Source organism: Bolinopsis microptera, chromosome 4 (genome assembly GCF_026151205.1).
Source record: "Bolinopsis microptera isolate Bmic1 chromosome 4, MBARI_Bmic_1.0, whole genome shotgun sequence".
Lineage (NCBI taxonomy): Eukaryota > Metazoa > Ctenophora > Tentaculata > Lobata > Bolinopsidae > Bolinopsis > Bolinopsis microptera.
In genome coordinates, this window is record NC_087075.1 from 9549658 (window position 1) to 9566744 (window position 17087).

General features: G+C 36.8%; 1 protein-coding gene across 1 annotated transcript; it reads right to left on the minus strand.

The window, feature by feature from the left end:
* Positions 1 to 180: 180 nt before the first annotated feature.
* LOC134813922 (von Willebrand factor-like) lies at positions 181 to 14769 on the minus strand. Its single transcript, XM_063821855.1, has 15 exons — positions 14650 to 14769; positions 13815 to 13904; positions 12931 to 13043; positions 12679 to 12762; positions 11944 to 12005; positions 9966 to 10098; positions 9582 to 9664; positions 9258 to 9338; positions 3233 to 3335; positions 2702 to 2942; positions 2298 to 2397; positions 2051 to 2147; positions 1654 to 1844; positions 1411 to 1461; positions 181 to 1248 (listed from the first exon to the last, which is right to left on the minus strand). Exons 1-15 carry the CDS (start codon positions 14749 to 14751, stop codon positions 1208 to 1210), a joined length of 1572 nt encoding a protein of 523 aa, XP_063677925.1. The 5' UTR covers positions 14752 to 14769; the 3' UTR covers positions 181 to 1207.
* Positions 14770 to 17087: the final 2318 nt, after the last annotated feature.

A 17087-nucleotide genomic window follows, 5' to 3' on the forward strand; every position in this document is an offset into this window, starting at 1 on the left:
AGAGGCCCAGCTTAATTCTATATTAAATTTGAAGATCTATTTGACAAATAAGAAAGGTGGTAAATAGTGGCTCAAAGACAACAAATATTTTGTAAGCTCGTTGTGCCGGCAAACCGATTTCTTCGGACGGATCTGTCTGTACTATGTATTGAATTTAGATTTCCAAATAATAATAAGAAATTTAAATGAACCGTAAAATTTGGATGATATATTTTTCATTTGAAATAACAAAACTGTAAAATAACCCGTCCCCGGCTTTTGTTCTCATCTACATTCTTTCTCTCAATTTAATAACCTATTTATTAATGATACTATATAGTATATACAAAGATTCCCATACTGTACATACCCCAGATAGGTCCTCATATATTTTAAAATTAGTCACTTTGATAAACTTTTCACCGGCTACTAGTCATTGCAACATCTAAAAGTTTATGCAAACTTTCGACTAGTAGTTGCCGTAGTTGGACCGATATATGAGGACGCGTATTCGGGTACAGTTGATTAACCAGTGGCGTAACTGTGATGGAATATTTAATATTACCTGAAAAGTGGGGTTCTATCTTCCATTAAAAATACGAGGTCGATTTCTGTAGCCGAGATAGCCAAGCTTATGTGACGCCACTGTGTTCAACCATACGGTATGTACATAATATATAAAATCCTTAAATGCTCCTATCAATCTATTCAGTTGCGAATTCGTGAAAACAAATTAAATTACAAATAAATAATGTAAATTTACCTAGATAAGCGATGGCCGATAATATGCTTAAAGTATGAAACTATTTGCACAAAGCATGGGAGCCTTGGTAGTCTTTATACGGTCAATGATCATATATAACAAAACGTACAGCAAAATGTAAAACTTAACTGCATACAACCACAATTTTCAACCGGCTCTTGCCTCTTCACGATTATTTGAAAAATGTAATAGTTTTCCAAATACATTAATTTTATATAGTTTATTTTTAATTCCTTTCTTCACATCATCAAATGTAAATTCATCGCCCCCATTTAATGTAAATAAAAAGTTTAAAAACCTTTAAAAACGTTAAAATTGTTGCTTTCCATTAACTGATGTTGAGTTTTATTACTTTTTAGCGTTTTAGATTTTGGCTGGTAATCTTCGTCTGCATTTGCAGGAATGGCGATGATAAGGTAATATTGGTGGTCTTTAAGGAGGTTTACACTACTTTGTAATGTTCGGTTAATGTCCCCTCTTTTTGTGCTGATAATACCATCGTCTTCCTGTAATTGGTTATCATTTTAGTCGGGGATATGGAATAATCTAAGGGCAAATATATTTAAGATTTGTAAATAAACTCAAAACTACGACAGTCAATGACGGCCGCGGGTCAAGTAAAATTAATTGCTCAAGGTATGTAGCATTTATACAATAGTATAACTCACGGTTGTAGCTGATTCCCTCAGATTTGAATACGTCTTTGTGGTATGATTTTTCTGAAACAGCAAACAAATTATGAACTTGAACCCTTAAGCTATGTACTCATTAATTTAGGATAGGGCACATCTTGATTGATTGGAGCCGCCGCACCTCTACCAGAAACCAAAAATGTTAAATTCGGGACTTGTCATCACTAGATACAAAAGTGCATGCAGTCGTTATTGTTTGAGATATGGACTACAACTTACCGCAGTGATCACCGACTTTAGCAAAGTCAATGTCCACCCCAGCCTGTCGACAGTCTTCAGCATACGAGTAGAGTATGTTGCAGAAGCAGTAGTTGTGGCCATTCTTCATGTCACATCCGCACGTGTCTTGTATAGCTTGCTCCAGGTAGAGGTCAACGGGGATTATTGTAGTGCAGGGTGCTATTTCATCACTGAAAGACGATTTGTTAAGATTGGAAAAGAGTTGATTATATAATTTGTTCCGTGTATTTTTCTGAAGTTACAAATTATTTGTTACGATTGAAAATTAGTGTATTGTATAATTCTTTAAAAACATAATTTGGGACTGTAAATTTTTGACCGAGCAGCGTAATAAAGACAGGACTCTTATAGTAAGGATTGATATCAGCGAACTTACTTTTCCATGAACGCTTGTCTGACTTGAGAGGGTATTTCGGGATCCGAACATACTGGTGCTCCAAACTCGGGTTTGCACAGTTCTTCACTTCCAAGAGCTGAAAGGAAAGGCTGAGAAATTGAACAAGACCTAACTATATAACCGCGATGCGAGTTGCAAAATGGTTGTTTCTTCAATCCAGGAAGGTTGCTGTCGAGAAACTTATGATTCATTACAGAAGGAGATAAGAAATATACATCTGACTTACCAGGCATGGGAATATCTTCCACGGTACTGATGTCTCGTCCTACACCTGGTACGTAGTCCACAGGGATTGGTCCGCAGAACCCGGCAAAATCGTCATGTTTCTGGAAATGAAAATGTAACTTACACGTTTTATACTTACACTGTAAGTAAAACATGGTCGTTTGTAGCTGGTTGCTAATCTATACTACAGCGCAGTTAACCGTAATTTAATCGTAATGCTTGATTTACCTTCAGGAAGACGCATGTTTAAATTTGACTGGATAAATCGAGGTTTCACTGTTATAGTTATACCAGAGTTGTTTAGAAGTTAAAATAAATTCATCAATCTCTTTCATGTACGTCATAAAACGAACGACACACTACAATAAATCTCTTGATAAAAAGGTGCCCTGATCAGCTACTTACCGAAACAAAGTCAAGAGGGACAGACAGTTTGAAGTAGTTGAGACCATCGTAGAAGAACTCAATCTGTTTGTTCTCGATCTTTCCCACCATAGTTTTGCCATCTCTGGTAATAGAAACAGCTCCTCCTCCCAGAATGATCCTCTCTCCGTTCATCACGTTCCTCCTTCGTCCGTTGTCGTTTATGACCCATCCTCGCTCGATAGAGAAACCGTAAATACGGTCTACATAGATCGTAACAGATCTGAAATAAGAAATATACTTAGCACGTGAAAAAAAAACCAACCAATCAGTGCCCAGTTGCAGTATACTTAGCACTTGGAACAAACCAACCAATCAGAGCCCAGCATACTTATCACGTGGAACAAACCAACCAATCAGAGCCCAGTATACTTATCACGTGGAACAAACCAACCAATATGAGCCCAGTATACTTATCACGTGAAACAAACCAACCAATCAAAGCCCAGTATACTTATCACGTGGAACAAACCAACCAATCAGAGCCCAGTATACTTATCACGTGCAACACACCTGAGACAGATAGCTTGGTTGGTATCTCCGCACATTTCCGTCATAGCGTAAACAATGAATGTTCCTCCTCGGGTATCCTCCACCATCTTGTACGGGCAACCACCTGAGGTAGAACCATTAGTATATTATATGGTGTACCGTTAGTGGTGGTGGTATCACATTTTACATCTTGAAGCGACATTTTCTTTGTAGGTTTATACTTTATAACATACGTTGAACTCATCGACGATCTTAATATTTCAAATAAATATCGTACGAGTATTATATATTAAAGTCATTATTGTATCACCCGTTAACATTTTCGGTAAAAATTCAGATATAGAACCCGCGAACATGAGCTTATAAACCCCAAACTGTATTCTCACTTTAGCCTTAACCGAATCACTGCAAACACAAATGCATTTCCTAAACGAAGTATGTAATTTCCGGTTTACGATTACATCAGTAGCAAGCCAGTTAATTCATATCCCATATTCATAAATGAGCGTTATATTTGAAGGGGTAACACGACTCCTGTCCGACAGCGACATCTGTCCGAAAGCGACATCTGTCCGAATCAGGGTACCAGAAAAAAACGACATCTGTCCGAAATTGTGACCTGATTTCAATACGACACATTTCCAATTAGAGACATGATCTAAACTGTTACTTGCTAAATTGTATACGTAACATGTCCAATTTGAGATATGATCTGAGCCATAGTTTACTACCACAGTTTATTTTAATTTGATGTCGACAGTTTATTTTAATTTGATGTCGATGAACTATACTTCTGTATACTTCAGTGATTGGGCTGATGACTCCAGTGAAAGGGCTGGTGACTCTAGTGAAAGTGCTGGTGACGATGAGAAAGACCATAAACCAGGGATTCCTTCGGGAGCATGTAAGATTATATCCAAAGTTTGTTCGCCAATGGGGTGTGTCTGGGTGTCAAAGATCTTCAAGGTGGGTGCTACTTGTGATGAACTCTAGAAGGATGGGGTGGTAATACTCGGTCTGGCCGTCTGGAAGCCCATAGAATTCCAGTTCAGAAACCGAGTAAGGAGGTGCGGCTACTGATGAGAAGCCTCCTTAAAGTTTATTTGGGTTAGAAACGACATCTGGGTCCCTACCCTCGCACAAGATTATTCTCAATTTTCTTGTTGTGTTCCACAACTATACTTCTGTATACTTCAGTGATTGGGCTGATGACTCCAGTGAAAGGGCTGGTGACTCTAGTGAAAGTGCTGGTGACGATGAGAAAGACCATAAACCAGGGATTCCTTCGGGAGCATGTAAGATTATATCCAAAGTTTGTTCGCCAATGGGGTGTGTCTGGGTGTCAAAGATCTTCAAGGTGGGTGCTACTTGTGATGAACTCTAGAAGGATGGGGTGGTAATACTCGGTCTGGCCGTCTGGAAGCCCATAGAATTCCAGTTCAGAAACCGAGTAAGGAGGTGCGGCTACTGATGAGAAGCCTCCTTAAAGTTTATTTGGGTTAGAAACGACATCTGGGTCCCTACCCTCGCACAAGATTATTCTCAATTTTCTTGTTGTGTTCCACAACGACAATAGTTTCAATGTTATTTAAATGTTATAAATTAATTCAATATAATACAATATCACAGAATCAAATCTAAAGCATAGTCAAATTTCCGATAGCTTTAAGGAAATCCATAGGGTTGCTGTAGTTGTCGTAATCATCTGATGTCCCGATCCAAGTGTTTTCGTAGTATGAAGCAAACTCAGCCATGTCTATAGGAAGGAGGGGCTTCAGGTGTCTCCAGATTCGAGGGACGTCAGTCTCCGGTACGTAGGCAATAGCTCCAGTCATCGCGAAGAAATCCCGAACAGGAGAGTTTGGAGTCAGGTACTCCTCCCAGATGTTGGTCTGCTTTACATGCTTCAGGAGGGCTTTCTTGTAGTGGAAGTTACATCCTCGTCTGGTAGTGGAGGGCCACACGGAAGCAACTGCGTTGTGAATGGCGAGCTCGTAGTCCATGAGGATGGATTGTGGTTGGTAGCCCCCAGAAGCCCAGGTGTCTATCTCCTCGAACAGGTTGCGGTAGAGGGTCGTCGTTTTTCCAGGAAGGAGTCCATAGAAGAGGGGGAGGTGCCAGCCGTCAGGGAAGAGGCCATGGACTGTGAAGAGCTGATGGAAGAGATTAGGGGCGGATTTGAAGGTACCGTCGACTACCCAATGCTCCGCGTCCACCATATGATCTGCGTTCTTAGGAGTCCCCCAAAGGAAAGATCGACGAGTCCGTTCGTCCCATCCAGAGTCCCAGAGCATCATTGGTTCGTTGTCGGTAGAGAGGATGTAGTTTGCAGGAATGGAGAGCGTTTCCAGATCTCTCGGGTTAGAAGGGTGTCTGTTAGCTGCTTTTCTGCTTCTCTGTACCATTCTGTTGAGGGATGACAGCTGGCAGCCAAGCTTTGCTCTAGATTCGTAACCCAATCCACCGATTGCTTCAGATACGAGGTATTTCGTCGGTTGATCTCCACCAGAAGCCTTTCTTTTCAAGTTTGGTTGCCATTGTGGATTGCGATAAGTGATCTCCATACTGCTGTCCTATATGTACTCATGTCCTGTGATGTGATCGACAGCTTGTTAGGGTACGGCTAGCACGATCCTGTTCTCAACTAGTCAATCACGTATCGATGGATCAGATCTTAAGGGATCACATCAGCTTTAGAACGTCACGAGATTACCTGTGAGCTTGTGAAATGCGAATGTGAACCTAAATTACAATATGATCCGAAATTCGGACAGATGTCGCCAAAAACGACTCCTGTCCGACAGCGACATCTGTCCGAAATCCCTAATTCAGCTTTCGGACAGATGTCGCTTTCGGACAGATGTCGCCCAATCATTTGAAGGATATCCACAGTTTCTATGATCTAATTATGATTTTCCTAGATTATATGCAAGCCTCTTGATTTATATCATCATATTTTCATATCATTATAACCCTGCAGAATATCGGAACTTTAGCTGTAATCGGATTTCTGGCTTGTAACTATGCAGGAATTTCGTGCCTTATGCGTAGGGAGAAATGTTCTTTTCTTTTTAATAATAATATCACATACTGATCAGAGGGATATATAAAGAAATTAGTTCTGTATTATCATTAGTCCACAGACATTTTCAGATATATAAATATTTCATAGTCCATAAATCAGGGAAAATGATTCAACTTATTAGAACTTTAGGAGCTGTAGAAGCTTAACCTCTAAACCTACGGGCTTGACTCAGCTCCTATAATTTGGCATGCTGTGAAGATAATTTTTGTCCAACCAATGATTTTTGGTTAACTGAGGAAAAAACCTTTCTTCTCAACCCTCAAATAAATTAAAACCGTTGTGTAATACTAATTACAATTAGTTAGTTGTATGGTAATCAACCTTTGAAAGTGAAACAGCTATTGGATATTATACATTTTACTATAAAATGTTTAACATCTACAAGAGCTGTGATATCGGCTATTGCACATAGTCACATACTACGTTTAAGATCTGCATTCTGCATTTGTGTCTGTGGTAATTTTCACTACTTGATATTCTATATCTTAATGCTTTGCACTTCGGATAATAAATTAGAGATAATGATAAAATTGTAATTACACAACGGTTTTAATTTATTTGACAGTTGAGAAGGGAGGTTTTTTCCTCAGTTAACCGACAACCATTGGTTGGACCAAAACTATCTTCACAGCCAAATTCACTGCCAAAGTATAAGAGCTAAGTCAAGCCCGTAGGCCGTCCGGTCTCTTGATCGGAGGCTAAGTTTCCACAGCTCCTAATAAGTTCAATTATATTTGCCCTGATTTATGGACTATGACATATTTCTATATCTGAACATATCTGTGGACTAATGGTAATACAGACCTGATTTCTTCACTTTTCTCTCTGAGCACTGAGCAGTAGGTATATGATTTTTTAAAAAATTCTCCCTACTCAGAAGGCACGAAATTCCTGCATAGTTATAGGCCAGCAATCCGATTACAGCTAAAGTTCCGATCGCGATATTCTGCAGGGTTGTGATAATAAATTAGAGATAATGATATACCAATAACCTAATTGAACCAGATCGATAACATGAACATCTTACATTATAATTTTTGTCATATCTCGAATGTATCTATGAAAGTATGCACCTCAATCAAGCAAATCTGTATGTCAGCTTTATACTTATAGCTGCTTTACCGTAGCCGTAACACCAGCCCACTAGATCATGCTTACGAAGTAACAAGTATCATAGTTTCTCCTATTATACCATAGTTTCTCCTATTATATCATAGTTTCTCCTATTATATCATAGTTTCTCCCATTATATCATAGTTTCTCCTATTATATAATCAAGAGGCTTACATATGAACATATTATATCATAGTTTCTCCTATTATATCATAGTTTCTCCTATTATACCATAGTTTCTCCTATTATACCATAGTTTCTCCTATTATATCATAGTTTCTCCTATTATACCATAGTTTCTCCTATTATATCATAGTTTCTCCTATTATATCATAGTTTCTCCTATTATATCATAGTTTCTCCTATTATACCATAGTTTCTCCTAATATATCATAGTTTCTCCTATTATATCATAGTTTCTCCTATTATATCATAGTTTCTCCTATTATATCATAGTTTCTCCTATTATATCATAGTTTCTCCTATTATATCATAGTTTCTCCTATTATATCATAGTTTCTCCTATTATACCATAGTTTCTCTTATTATATCATAGTTTCTCCTATTATACCATAGTTTCTCCTATTATATCATAGTTTCTCCTATTATATCATAGTTTCTCCTATTATATCATAGTTTCTCCTATTATATCATAGTTTCTCCTATTATAGCATAGTTTTTCATATTTTCTCCTATTATATCATAGTTTCTCCTATTATATCATAGTTTCTCCTATTATATCATAGTTTCTCCTATTATATCATAGTTTCTCCTATTAAAAGTGTCAGATATTTCCCTGTAACTGTAAATTACAGAGGCTAACAGGAATTCAAACTGCAGGTCAAGAAAGTCCTGGACTGCCACGCAGACAGAGTGCAAAAGTAATGTTTTGTTTAAAATTACATCAGTAGCAAGCCAGTTAATTCATAATATTCCATAAATCAGCGTTATATTTGAAGGATATAACGCTGTTTATATGGTCGTCCTACTTATCATTACGTTTTCATATCATTATACGACCCTGCAAAATATCGGAACTTTTAGCTGTAATCGGATCTCTGGCTTCATAATACAATAATACCTTGGCTGTTGAGTGCCTCGGGCGATAATGCCCGACGCTTTAGCGGAGGGCGAGCCCGAGTACGAAACTAAGCCAATTAGGTATTATTTGTTATAATTTTTCCCTATTCTGATTAAAACACAATATAGTGTGTAATATATAATGTGCCACTGAGGACAGACTGCGAGTCTGAGGACAGACTCACAATCTGTCCTCATTATACTCTTCCAACCCTTGCGGGAAATTATCGGTTATTATCGGTTAACCGATAACTGGTAAACCGAAAAGTCGTGGCCACAACTTTTCGGGGAAATAATTCCCGGAAAATATTATAACCAGAACCTGTAACTATGCAGGAATTTCGTGCCTTCTGCGTAGGGAGAAATGCTTTTTATAAATATCACATACTATCACGTCATATACTGCTCAGTGCTCAGAGAGAAAAGTGACGAAATCAGGTCTGTATTACCATTAGTCCACAGATATGTTCAGATATAGAAATATGTCATAGTCCATTTATTTGGAATTACCGGAATTATTCCTTGAAATTGAATTATGAATTATTCCTGGAATTATTAGGTTGTATGTTACAGAGGGAACTTTAAACTTAGCCTCCGATCAAGAGACCTACAGACCCGCCTTAGCTCCTATAATTTGGCAGTGAAGATAATTTTTATTCGACCAATGGTTGTTGGTTAACTGAGGAAAAACCTTTCTTCTCAACTCTCAAATAAATTAAAACCGTTGTGTAATACTAATTACAATTAGTTAGTTTTATGGTAATCAACCTTTGAAAGTGAAAAAGTCTCCGTTGAATTTAGAAACATGTCCTTCTCCAGATAGGGTACAGGTTCCCTCGGTAGGTAGATCTGAAAGTAAAATATTTGTGGTGAGGCTCTGCCGAGTAAATAGCTATCAAACAGATATAACTGATATCTAGCCATGGAACTTACTTACCATGTCAGGACGAGTTAAGAAACATAGTTCAATAATTCAACCCTATTCAAACTTGGTGAACGGTGGATATAGTATTTTGTAAAAAGTTTGGAGAAATTCTTCATTCATGGAGTCACAGATGACTTGAAGAGTGACAGATTTTGACAAATTTTCACCTTCGACATCGGCGCAGGCTCCTGTAGAAATCTCCTTTGCATACGCCCCCTTTCTACATTCTGATCTCTCAAGATGACACATACTGAAAGGGGTATTGTTAGTTTACATCGCTCTTTTGGGACGTTTCCAACGCTTCTCCTGACGTCAGAACAGTAAGAAACTGTTTATACTTTGATCGATACAATGGAATGGATGTGCCTGGAACGAGGCTGACAAATTAACTTTTCTTTAGAATCAAAATAAATGAAAGTTAGCCAAATCCTCAGACTCCTCTATCACTCTATCAGTATCATCAACATACCTTCCGCGTAAGTAAACTATACTACATTCCAAAAATACTAATACTATACTACATTTTAGAAATAGCTCCCCCACCGACATACCTTCCGAAAGTGATGCCATCAGAGCACACTGGTTCGTACGTCTCCCCGCAAGGGAAGTCGCAGGTACAGATACCATTTCCCTTGACGTTGACACACTGCTCCCTGAATCCACATTCCACTCCTTCACATGGATCTAAGGGAAAAAAGGGGTCAAATAAGTGTAATAAGTGAACTATTTGTTTGTGGAACCTGGAAATTATAAATATTTCCAATGCCTAGTGCTGAATATTTCTGTATCCAAAAGCCCCTCCTCCATGACACTTTACTGAAACCGCGGTAGAAGGATAATATGATTTTTAAAATGTATCAATACTTCCTTTGTCATAGTTCAGTAGTTTACATCAATCGGTGGGTTATTTATTTTAAGTCGATATAGATTCATTCAATAACAGTATATTATATATGGAAAGCATATAATTCATACATTGATCAACAGCCGGTAATACCATAATTTTCCTTTAGTGCAACTTGCAGGGGTATTGTGTTTCAAGGTCATGGTCATTGTAATATTTAGATTTGTCCGTAAATTTTAACAAGGTTATTTCATCACCTCTGTCAGTAAATGCGTTCAACTCAGAGGGAGAGACGTTTAATTAAATCAGGATCGCAAGACCGTTTAGATCAGGAAATCCACTGGATTAACAGATTTTGACCGTCAAAAGTGTTCAACTCAATAGTTTGTATTCTTGTACAGACGTCAAATCATGGAATGTCAGACTGTGATGAAATTTAAGAGACTAACTGTTTTTTGCAAAGTTATTTCAAGTCTTTTGAACAGATCTCTTTTGTAGATCTCTTTTGCAGAGTCTAAATTTAGACACTACTATATGACTGGAACCTCAAAATGTATTATAAGTCACGGTTATTTGTTTGCCATTCCATGTATGTATGTATATATTTGTGGAGCGTTGAGAAGGGGATCATATCAACTTAGCAAAGATTGTGAAGCGTAGAGAAGGGGATCTTATCAACTTAGCAGAGATTGTGGAGCGTAGAGAAGGGGATCATATCAACTTAGCAGAGATTGTGGAGCGTAGAGAAGGGGATCATATCAACTTAGCAAAGATTTGTGAAGCGTAGAGAAGGGGATCATATCAACTTAGCAGAGATTGTGGAGCGTAGAGAAGGGGATCTTATCAACTTAGCAAAGATTTGTGGAGCGTAGAGAAGGGGATCTTATCAACTTAGCAGAGATTGTGGAGCGTAGAGAAGGGGATCTTATCAACTTAGCAGAGATTGTGGAGCGTAGAGAAGGGGATCATATCAACTTAGCAGAGATTGTGGAGCGTAGAGAAGGGGATCTTATCAACTTAGCAGAGATTGTGGAGCGTAGAGAAGGGGATCATATCAACTTAGCAGAGATTGTGGAGCGTAGAGAAGGGGATCATATCAACTTAGCAGAGATTGTGGAGCGTAGAGAAGGGGATCATATCAACTTAGCAAAGATTTGTGGAGCGTAGAGAAGGGGATCTTATCAACTTAGCAGAGATTGTGGAGCGTAGAGAAGGGGATCATATCAACTTAGCAGAGATTGTGGAGCGTAGAGAAGGGGATCATATCAACTTAGCAGAGATTGTGGAGCGTAGAGAAGGGGATCATATCAATTAGGAGCAGTGAATTAAATAGGGGATCATATCAACTTAGGAGCAGTGAATTAAATATCTTCGATACAAATTTAAATGTTCAATACATTGTTACTAATAATACATTGGCCTGACGTGTTATTCAAAGATACAGACATCCTGAGCTACCGGCTAGTGATTAAGTCTTATTGGAACCTTTGCACGGTTATAGAGCACAGCAAAGCTATTTGTCTATGTTGCTGATATGAAGGAAGATGGGACAAACTCTAAAGGGGAACTGCGAACTCTGATGTGGGACAGGGATATATGGAGGGGCTTATCTGTACTCTGTAGATCAGACTTAGTTCAGACCGAAAAGTATTAGCAATACTTTTAGTATAGTAGTAGTGACTTACCTACAAGGGTTAAAGTCATAGCTGATATTGAAATCTGTCCGTTAATCGACTCTCCTTGGCATCTGCGGAAAGTTAATATCAAATATTAAGTTTACCTTACCAAAGACTCAAAGTAAAGTGTAATATTGTAAGTAAAGGGTAATATTGATAATCTAGAATGATAAATAACTCCTCGGTTGGTAAGTTGGTTCCAATTAGTGTAAAGTCGCATTGACTAATCAGGAGGTAGGTATAAATCAAGGTTTTGTTGGTTTTTATCGAAAACAAAAAGTGTTTTAATAAACAACAATGCAAATTTACGGCCTTTTTATATAAAGATGGGAGGTTCAGTAGAGCCGGGCCATGGAATCATGTTCAGGGATTATGTTAAACTTCATGGCCGTCTGATGCAATTAGGTCGGGTTGGTTGGACTCCTTACTTCATTATTTCTAGACTTATGGAATTGCTGTTATTGCTTGCGAGGGTGTTTTTGCAGGTAAACTAGACAACTTGGTATTTTATTTTGAAGCCGGACGTGATAATTGCGACCCTATTTTACTGGAATCAGGAATGACTATCATATGAAAGAGGAAGTTATATTGACTTCTCATATAAGTCTTAACGTTGTTTACTGGAAATACCAGTAATTATAATGAAGTTACAATAGTTATAATACAGTTATAATGAAAGCAGGAAGTTACGAAAATAGCAGCTTTATTATTGCTTGCGGAGGTGTTTTATTTTTATCCACTTACTTGTAAACACCTTCGTGTTTTCCTTGCAAGTTATCAAGTCTGTAGATTACAGATAATTCGTTAGGTTTCGCTGGGTCGTAGATCCTGAAGTAAGTCATGCTTTAGAAAATGCTCAAGAAAATATTGAAGAAATTATTGAATAAAATACTGTAGAATATATGTTAGATGATATTGAAAAAACCGATAATTAATTTTGCTGGCGTTTTTCTGTTATTTTAGATTAACAAAAGTCAAAAATCAAAATTAGCTTACGTTTCCGAAGGTAGATTCCTCTTTTTCTGTTTATTTCTGTATGAAGCTATTCGGTCGTGCATGATGTACAAGTTCATAGGTGGTTCACCACTAATTTTGCACGATAATATAGCCTGGAATACCACCTTGTTTAAATGTATGGAAGTTGACATAATTCGAGTTGAAATAATAAGTTGAAATAATCTTTGGTCGTAATTAACGAAATATTATTTTAGGTCCTGCAAACATCGTGCATTACTTTGAAATATAATCTTAGGTTCAGCAAAATGGGTTCATCGTGACGTTGCAGATGATAAGTTTACTTCGCTGCGAAGGTTGTTGCTTTATTTAAATATTTTAATGTTTTAAAAGAGTTAACAGTGTTACAATTTAAATATCTTAATGTTTTAAAAAAGTTAAAAGTGTTAAAATTTAAATATTTAAATATTTTAAGGAAGGGGGGAGAATTAGGCTGTGGGTATGCCGCGTTATAAAATCTTAAAATGATATGCTACAAGATGCTGCTTTTAAAAGTAAATGGGACGAAAGCATGTGTAATGGGCAGGTGAAACTAAATTGTTTTTAACAGTTTAAAAAAAGAAACAAAATCTTTAATATTACTTTAATACGTTATAAATCTTTTCTGGTTATTATGACTTAATGAAGGTTGGGGTGCTTTTGAATAATAATGCCTTAAGTTTGTAAGTTTATGAGGTTTGTAAGTTTGTAGGTTTTTAACTTTGTAAATTAGTGAATTAGTAAGTTTGTAAAATCATAAGTTTATAAGGTTTGCACATTTTTTAGTTTACATAATTTTAAATCTGTAAGTTTATAAGTTCAGACGTTATATTACTATAAGTTAATAAATATTACAACATTAATGAATAAATAAACTCAACACTCACTGATTTGCCGAGGGCTCGAGTCATATCGTAAAGCTCTCCTATAAATTCTAACTGTGGTCCCATCTCGATATTGTCGGGTCCTATCTCGTCCTGCGAATACGGAGAATTAAGGTACAGCAACTACAAATGTTACAATTATTACAACGATTACAAAGATTACAGGTAAAATTATAAGTGATTACGATGATTACAACGACTAAAAAGATTACAACGATAAGTACGATTACAACGTTTCGAATGAAAATTTTAGTTAGCTTCATCAGCAGTGTAATAGTAAAATAATAGTAAAATAGTTTAAAGTATAAACAGTTTTAACCGCCTCGAGAGTGATACAGTTTTTCAAAGAGTCGTGCAACATTTCAAAAGGTAATGCAGTTTTTCAAAGATTAACGCAGTTTTTCAAAGTGTAACGCACATTTTCAAAGAGTTATTCAGTTTTTAAGAGTAATATAGATTTTTTAAGAGTTATTTAGTTTTTCAAAGAGTAAGTTTGTTTTAAAAAGATGAATGCAGTTTTTGAAAGAGTAATTCAGATTTTCAAAGAATAGTTTAGTTTTTAAAGCAGTAATGCAGTTTGTCAAATTGGTATTTACCGTGTACTCATCCTGTAAAGACATATAATTATTATATGATTATTATAATGATTATTGGTAATTTCATATAATATGCTTATTATTGGTCGTACTCTCCTGGAGGAACTTTTAAATTCAATGCAATTCAATGATTGGAATAATTCGTGTGCATTGTAAGAGTAGAATACAAATTTCTTTAAAATAAAAATATGGAAGATTTTGTTAGTTCAGATACTCTTAAGTTTTTATAAATTATTTCCTACCGTGATCTCGGTTGGTTGAACCTCACGCTTATTGTAGGGGGTGCCTAAGGTGAACAAGGACACTGTTATGGCCAACAGCTGGAGCGACTTTCTGTGGACCATCCCTAGCTGACATGATGTTTGTTAGTTTTTAATAATGTTATAGTTTATAATGTGTTATTTGAAATTTGCGAGTTTTATAAATGTAGAAACATGATTGTTTTGAGATTGATCGCTACAGCTGAAGTAATGATTAAAGTAAATATTGAAAATAATATTCGTGGATTAACTTCTAAGACAAGATATTTGGGGCTAATCCACTTTGCGAGGATACAAACTTGTAAAAAGTAATACCAAGCGATGCAACCAAAAAATTAGTATAATCAATAAAGCTGAATATAGCCAAAATATTCTGATCCTCTTTGCGTTAAAGAGTGCATGTGTTCAGAAATCACAGAACTTAAAATTGACCCAAACATCGGTGCAACCCGTGAAACAAGTGCGGTAAAAACCCCATCAACCAATAACGGTGAGATCAAAACTGGCGAATTTTAGCCTAATTTCATTATTACTGCTGCTCGGTTATAAGATCACGTCTTATCTTTATCTAATTAGCTTCCAATACCATTCACTGGGACAATGTTTGTACCATTTGCCATTCACGGGGTAAATTTATCATTCGAGGGGTTCTAATTTGTACTTATTGGTTTACCACATACGACAAATTCCATATACACATACGAAAAATTCCTTCTAGAATACCAGAAAGTGATAAGAAATTATAAATCTGGATACTAACACGTGACAGCTATAAACCAATAAACTTCAACAATGAACCAATCAGAGCCCAGAATCACCACCACGTGTTAACACAGTACACAGCACACCTCTCGCACCACACAAAATGTAACACTACAACACTTGAACTGCAGGTTCGGTAAGATAAGTCCTCCAAAATGACTGATACTTACAAACGTGAGGGACGGGAATTATCATCTCTCAGAGCTGCAAGAAAACATCTGCTCAGCTATATTTACTAGCAGTAATGCCACCTCATCCTGTGAAACCACCCATCGCGTTGTCTGCAGTGGTAACGACGTCACGTAATTTTAAGTAGGTAACTTTGAAGGAGATCGTGTGGCCGTCGCTACCACCCAAGGTTCCATTAAGCCACCATGGACAGCTATCGTCAATTAGGAAATCCAACCTATTTGCAGGTCATTTTCCTGTTTCCAGGTACCAGGGCACCCCTAGATTTCAGACTTTTGATATGTTGTCTGGGAATAAGGCTACTATGCGGTTGATACAGTGCAACAGTGATACTGATGGTCGATTAGAAACCGAATGATGTTGTAGATCATTTTGCAGATAACTGGATTACTTTGCAAACCTCATGAACAATCTCCTGCTGAAATGAACTTAAGAGGAACCTAAATAAGATTCCCAGTTTCTACTTTGGAGGTTTGTAAAAGAAAAACTTAAGTAGGGCAAAAATTGTTTCAGGTCGTAAGCCTCCCCTGAGTCCGACTGATGGGATTGGTCTGTTGTTTATAACATTACCCGTTGTAGCTAACTATATGGCAAAAGTGCAATATAATGAACCAGTCAATTTGTTTTTAATTTTACGCGACGTAAAAAGTCATACGCTTGGCCGTTGGGTTTTATAACATAAAAGTGCTCGGAAAAGACAAAAGTATTGTCGGGAAATATGATGATTGATCAGTCGAGTGAATGGTAATTCAGAACGAAATAATAGTCACTTGTCAAATTATCATATCATCAACATTTATTTCATTTTCGGTAAAGATATTAAATGCAAGTTATTTAGATAGATATGATCCTGCTGAGACAAATAAATTGAAATCAGATCGCCCTTAGCACCCCTCTCCCTGTATATTGCCGAAGGTTACATCTTCACATAATAAAAATTAATCAACATAGCAATGCTAATACTGATGAAATCGATATTACCTAGACTCATATATAATTATGCAAATATTTTACATCGATTCTTTGTTATGTTGTCTGTTAATTGTTCATAAATTTGTAACGAAAATAATATAGGAACTGAAAATTAAAGCTTTTAAAAAAAGGAATTATTGCCTATTTTATTCAAATAAACTGTCATAGAGCATAACCAAGGAATTCTAAATAATTCTAAGGTTTATTTCCTGAGATGGCGAAAGAGTCAAATGTTTTACTTGTATGGTGAGACTATAAAGGGTGAGCCGTTTTGTTTGTCTACCAGTCTACCGCTTACTTGGTGACAAATGATAGTTTTACTGGCGCTGAGTTGCTGAATGTATCGTTTTGTTTGAGGTATTCCGGAATGTTACTGTAGATGAGTAGATCCCACTGTAGATTCTGTTCGAGATATTCTACAATGTTACTGTAGACCCCACTGTAGGTTCTATTCGAGATATTCTACATGTTACTGTAGACCCCACTGTAGTTTCTGT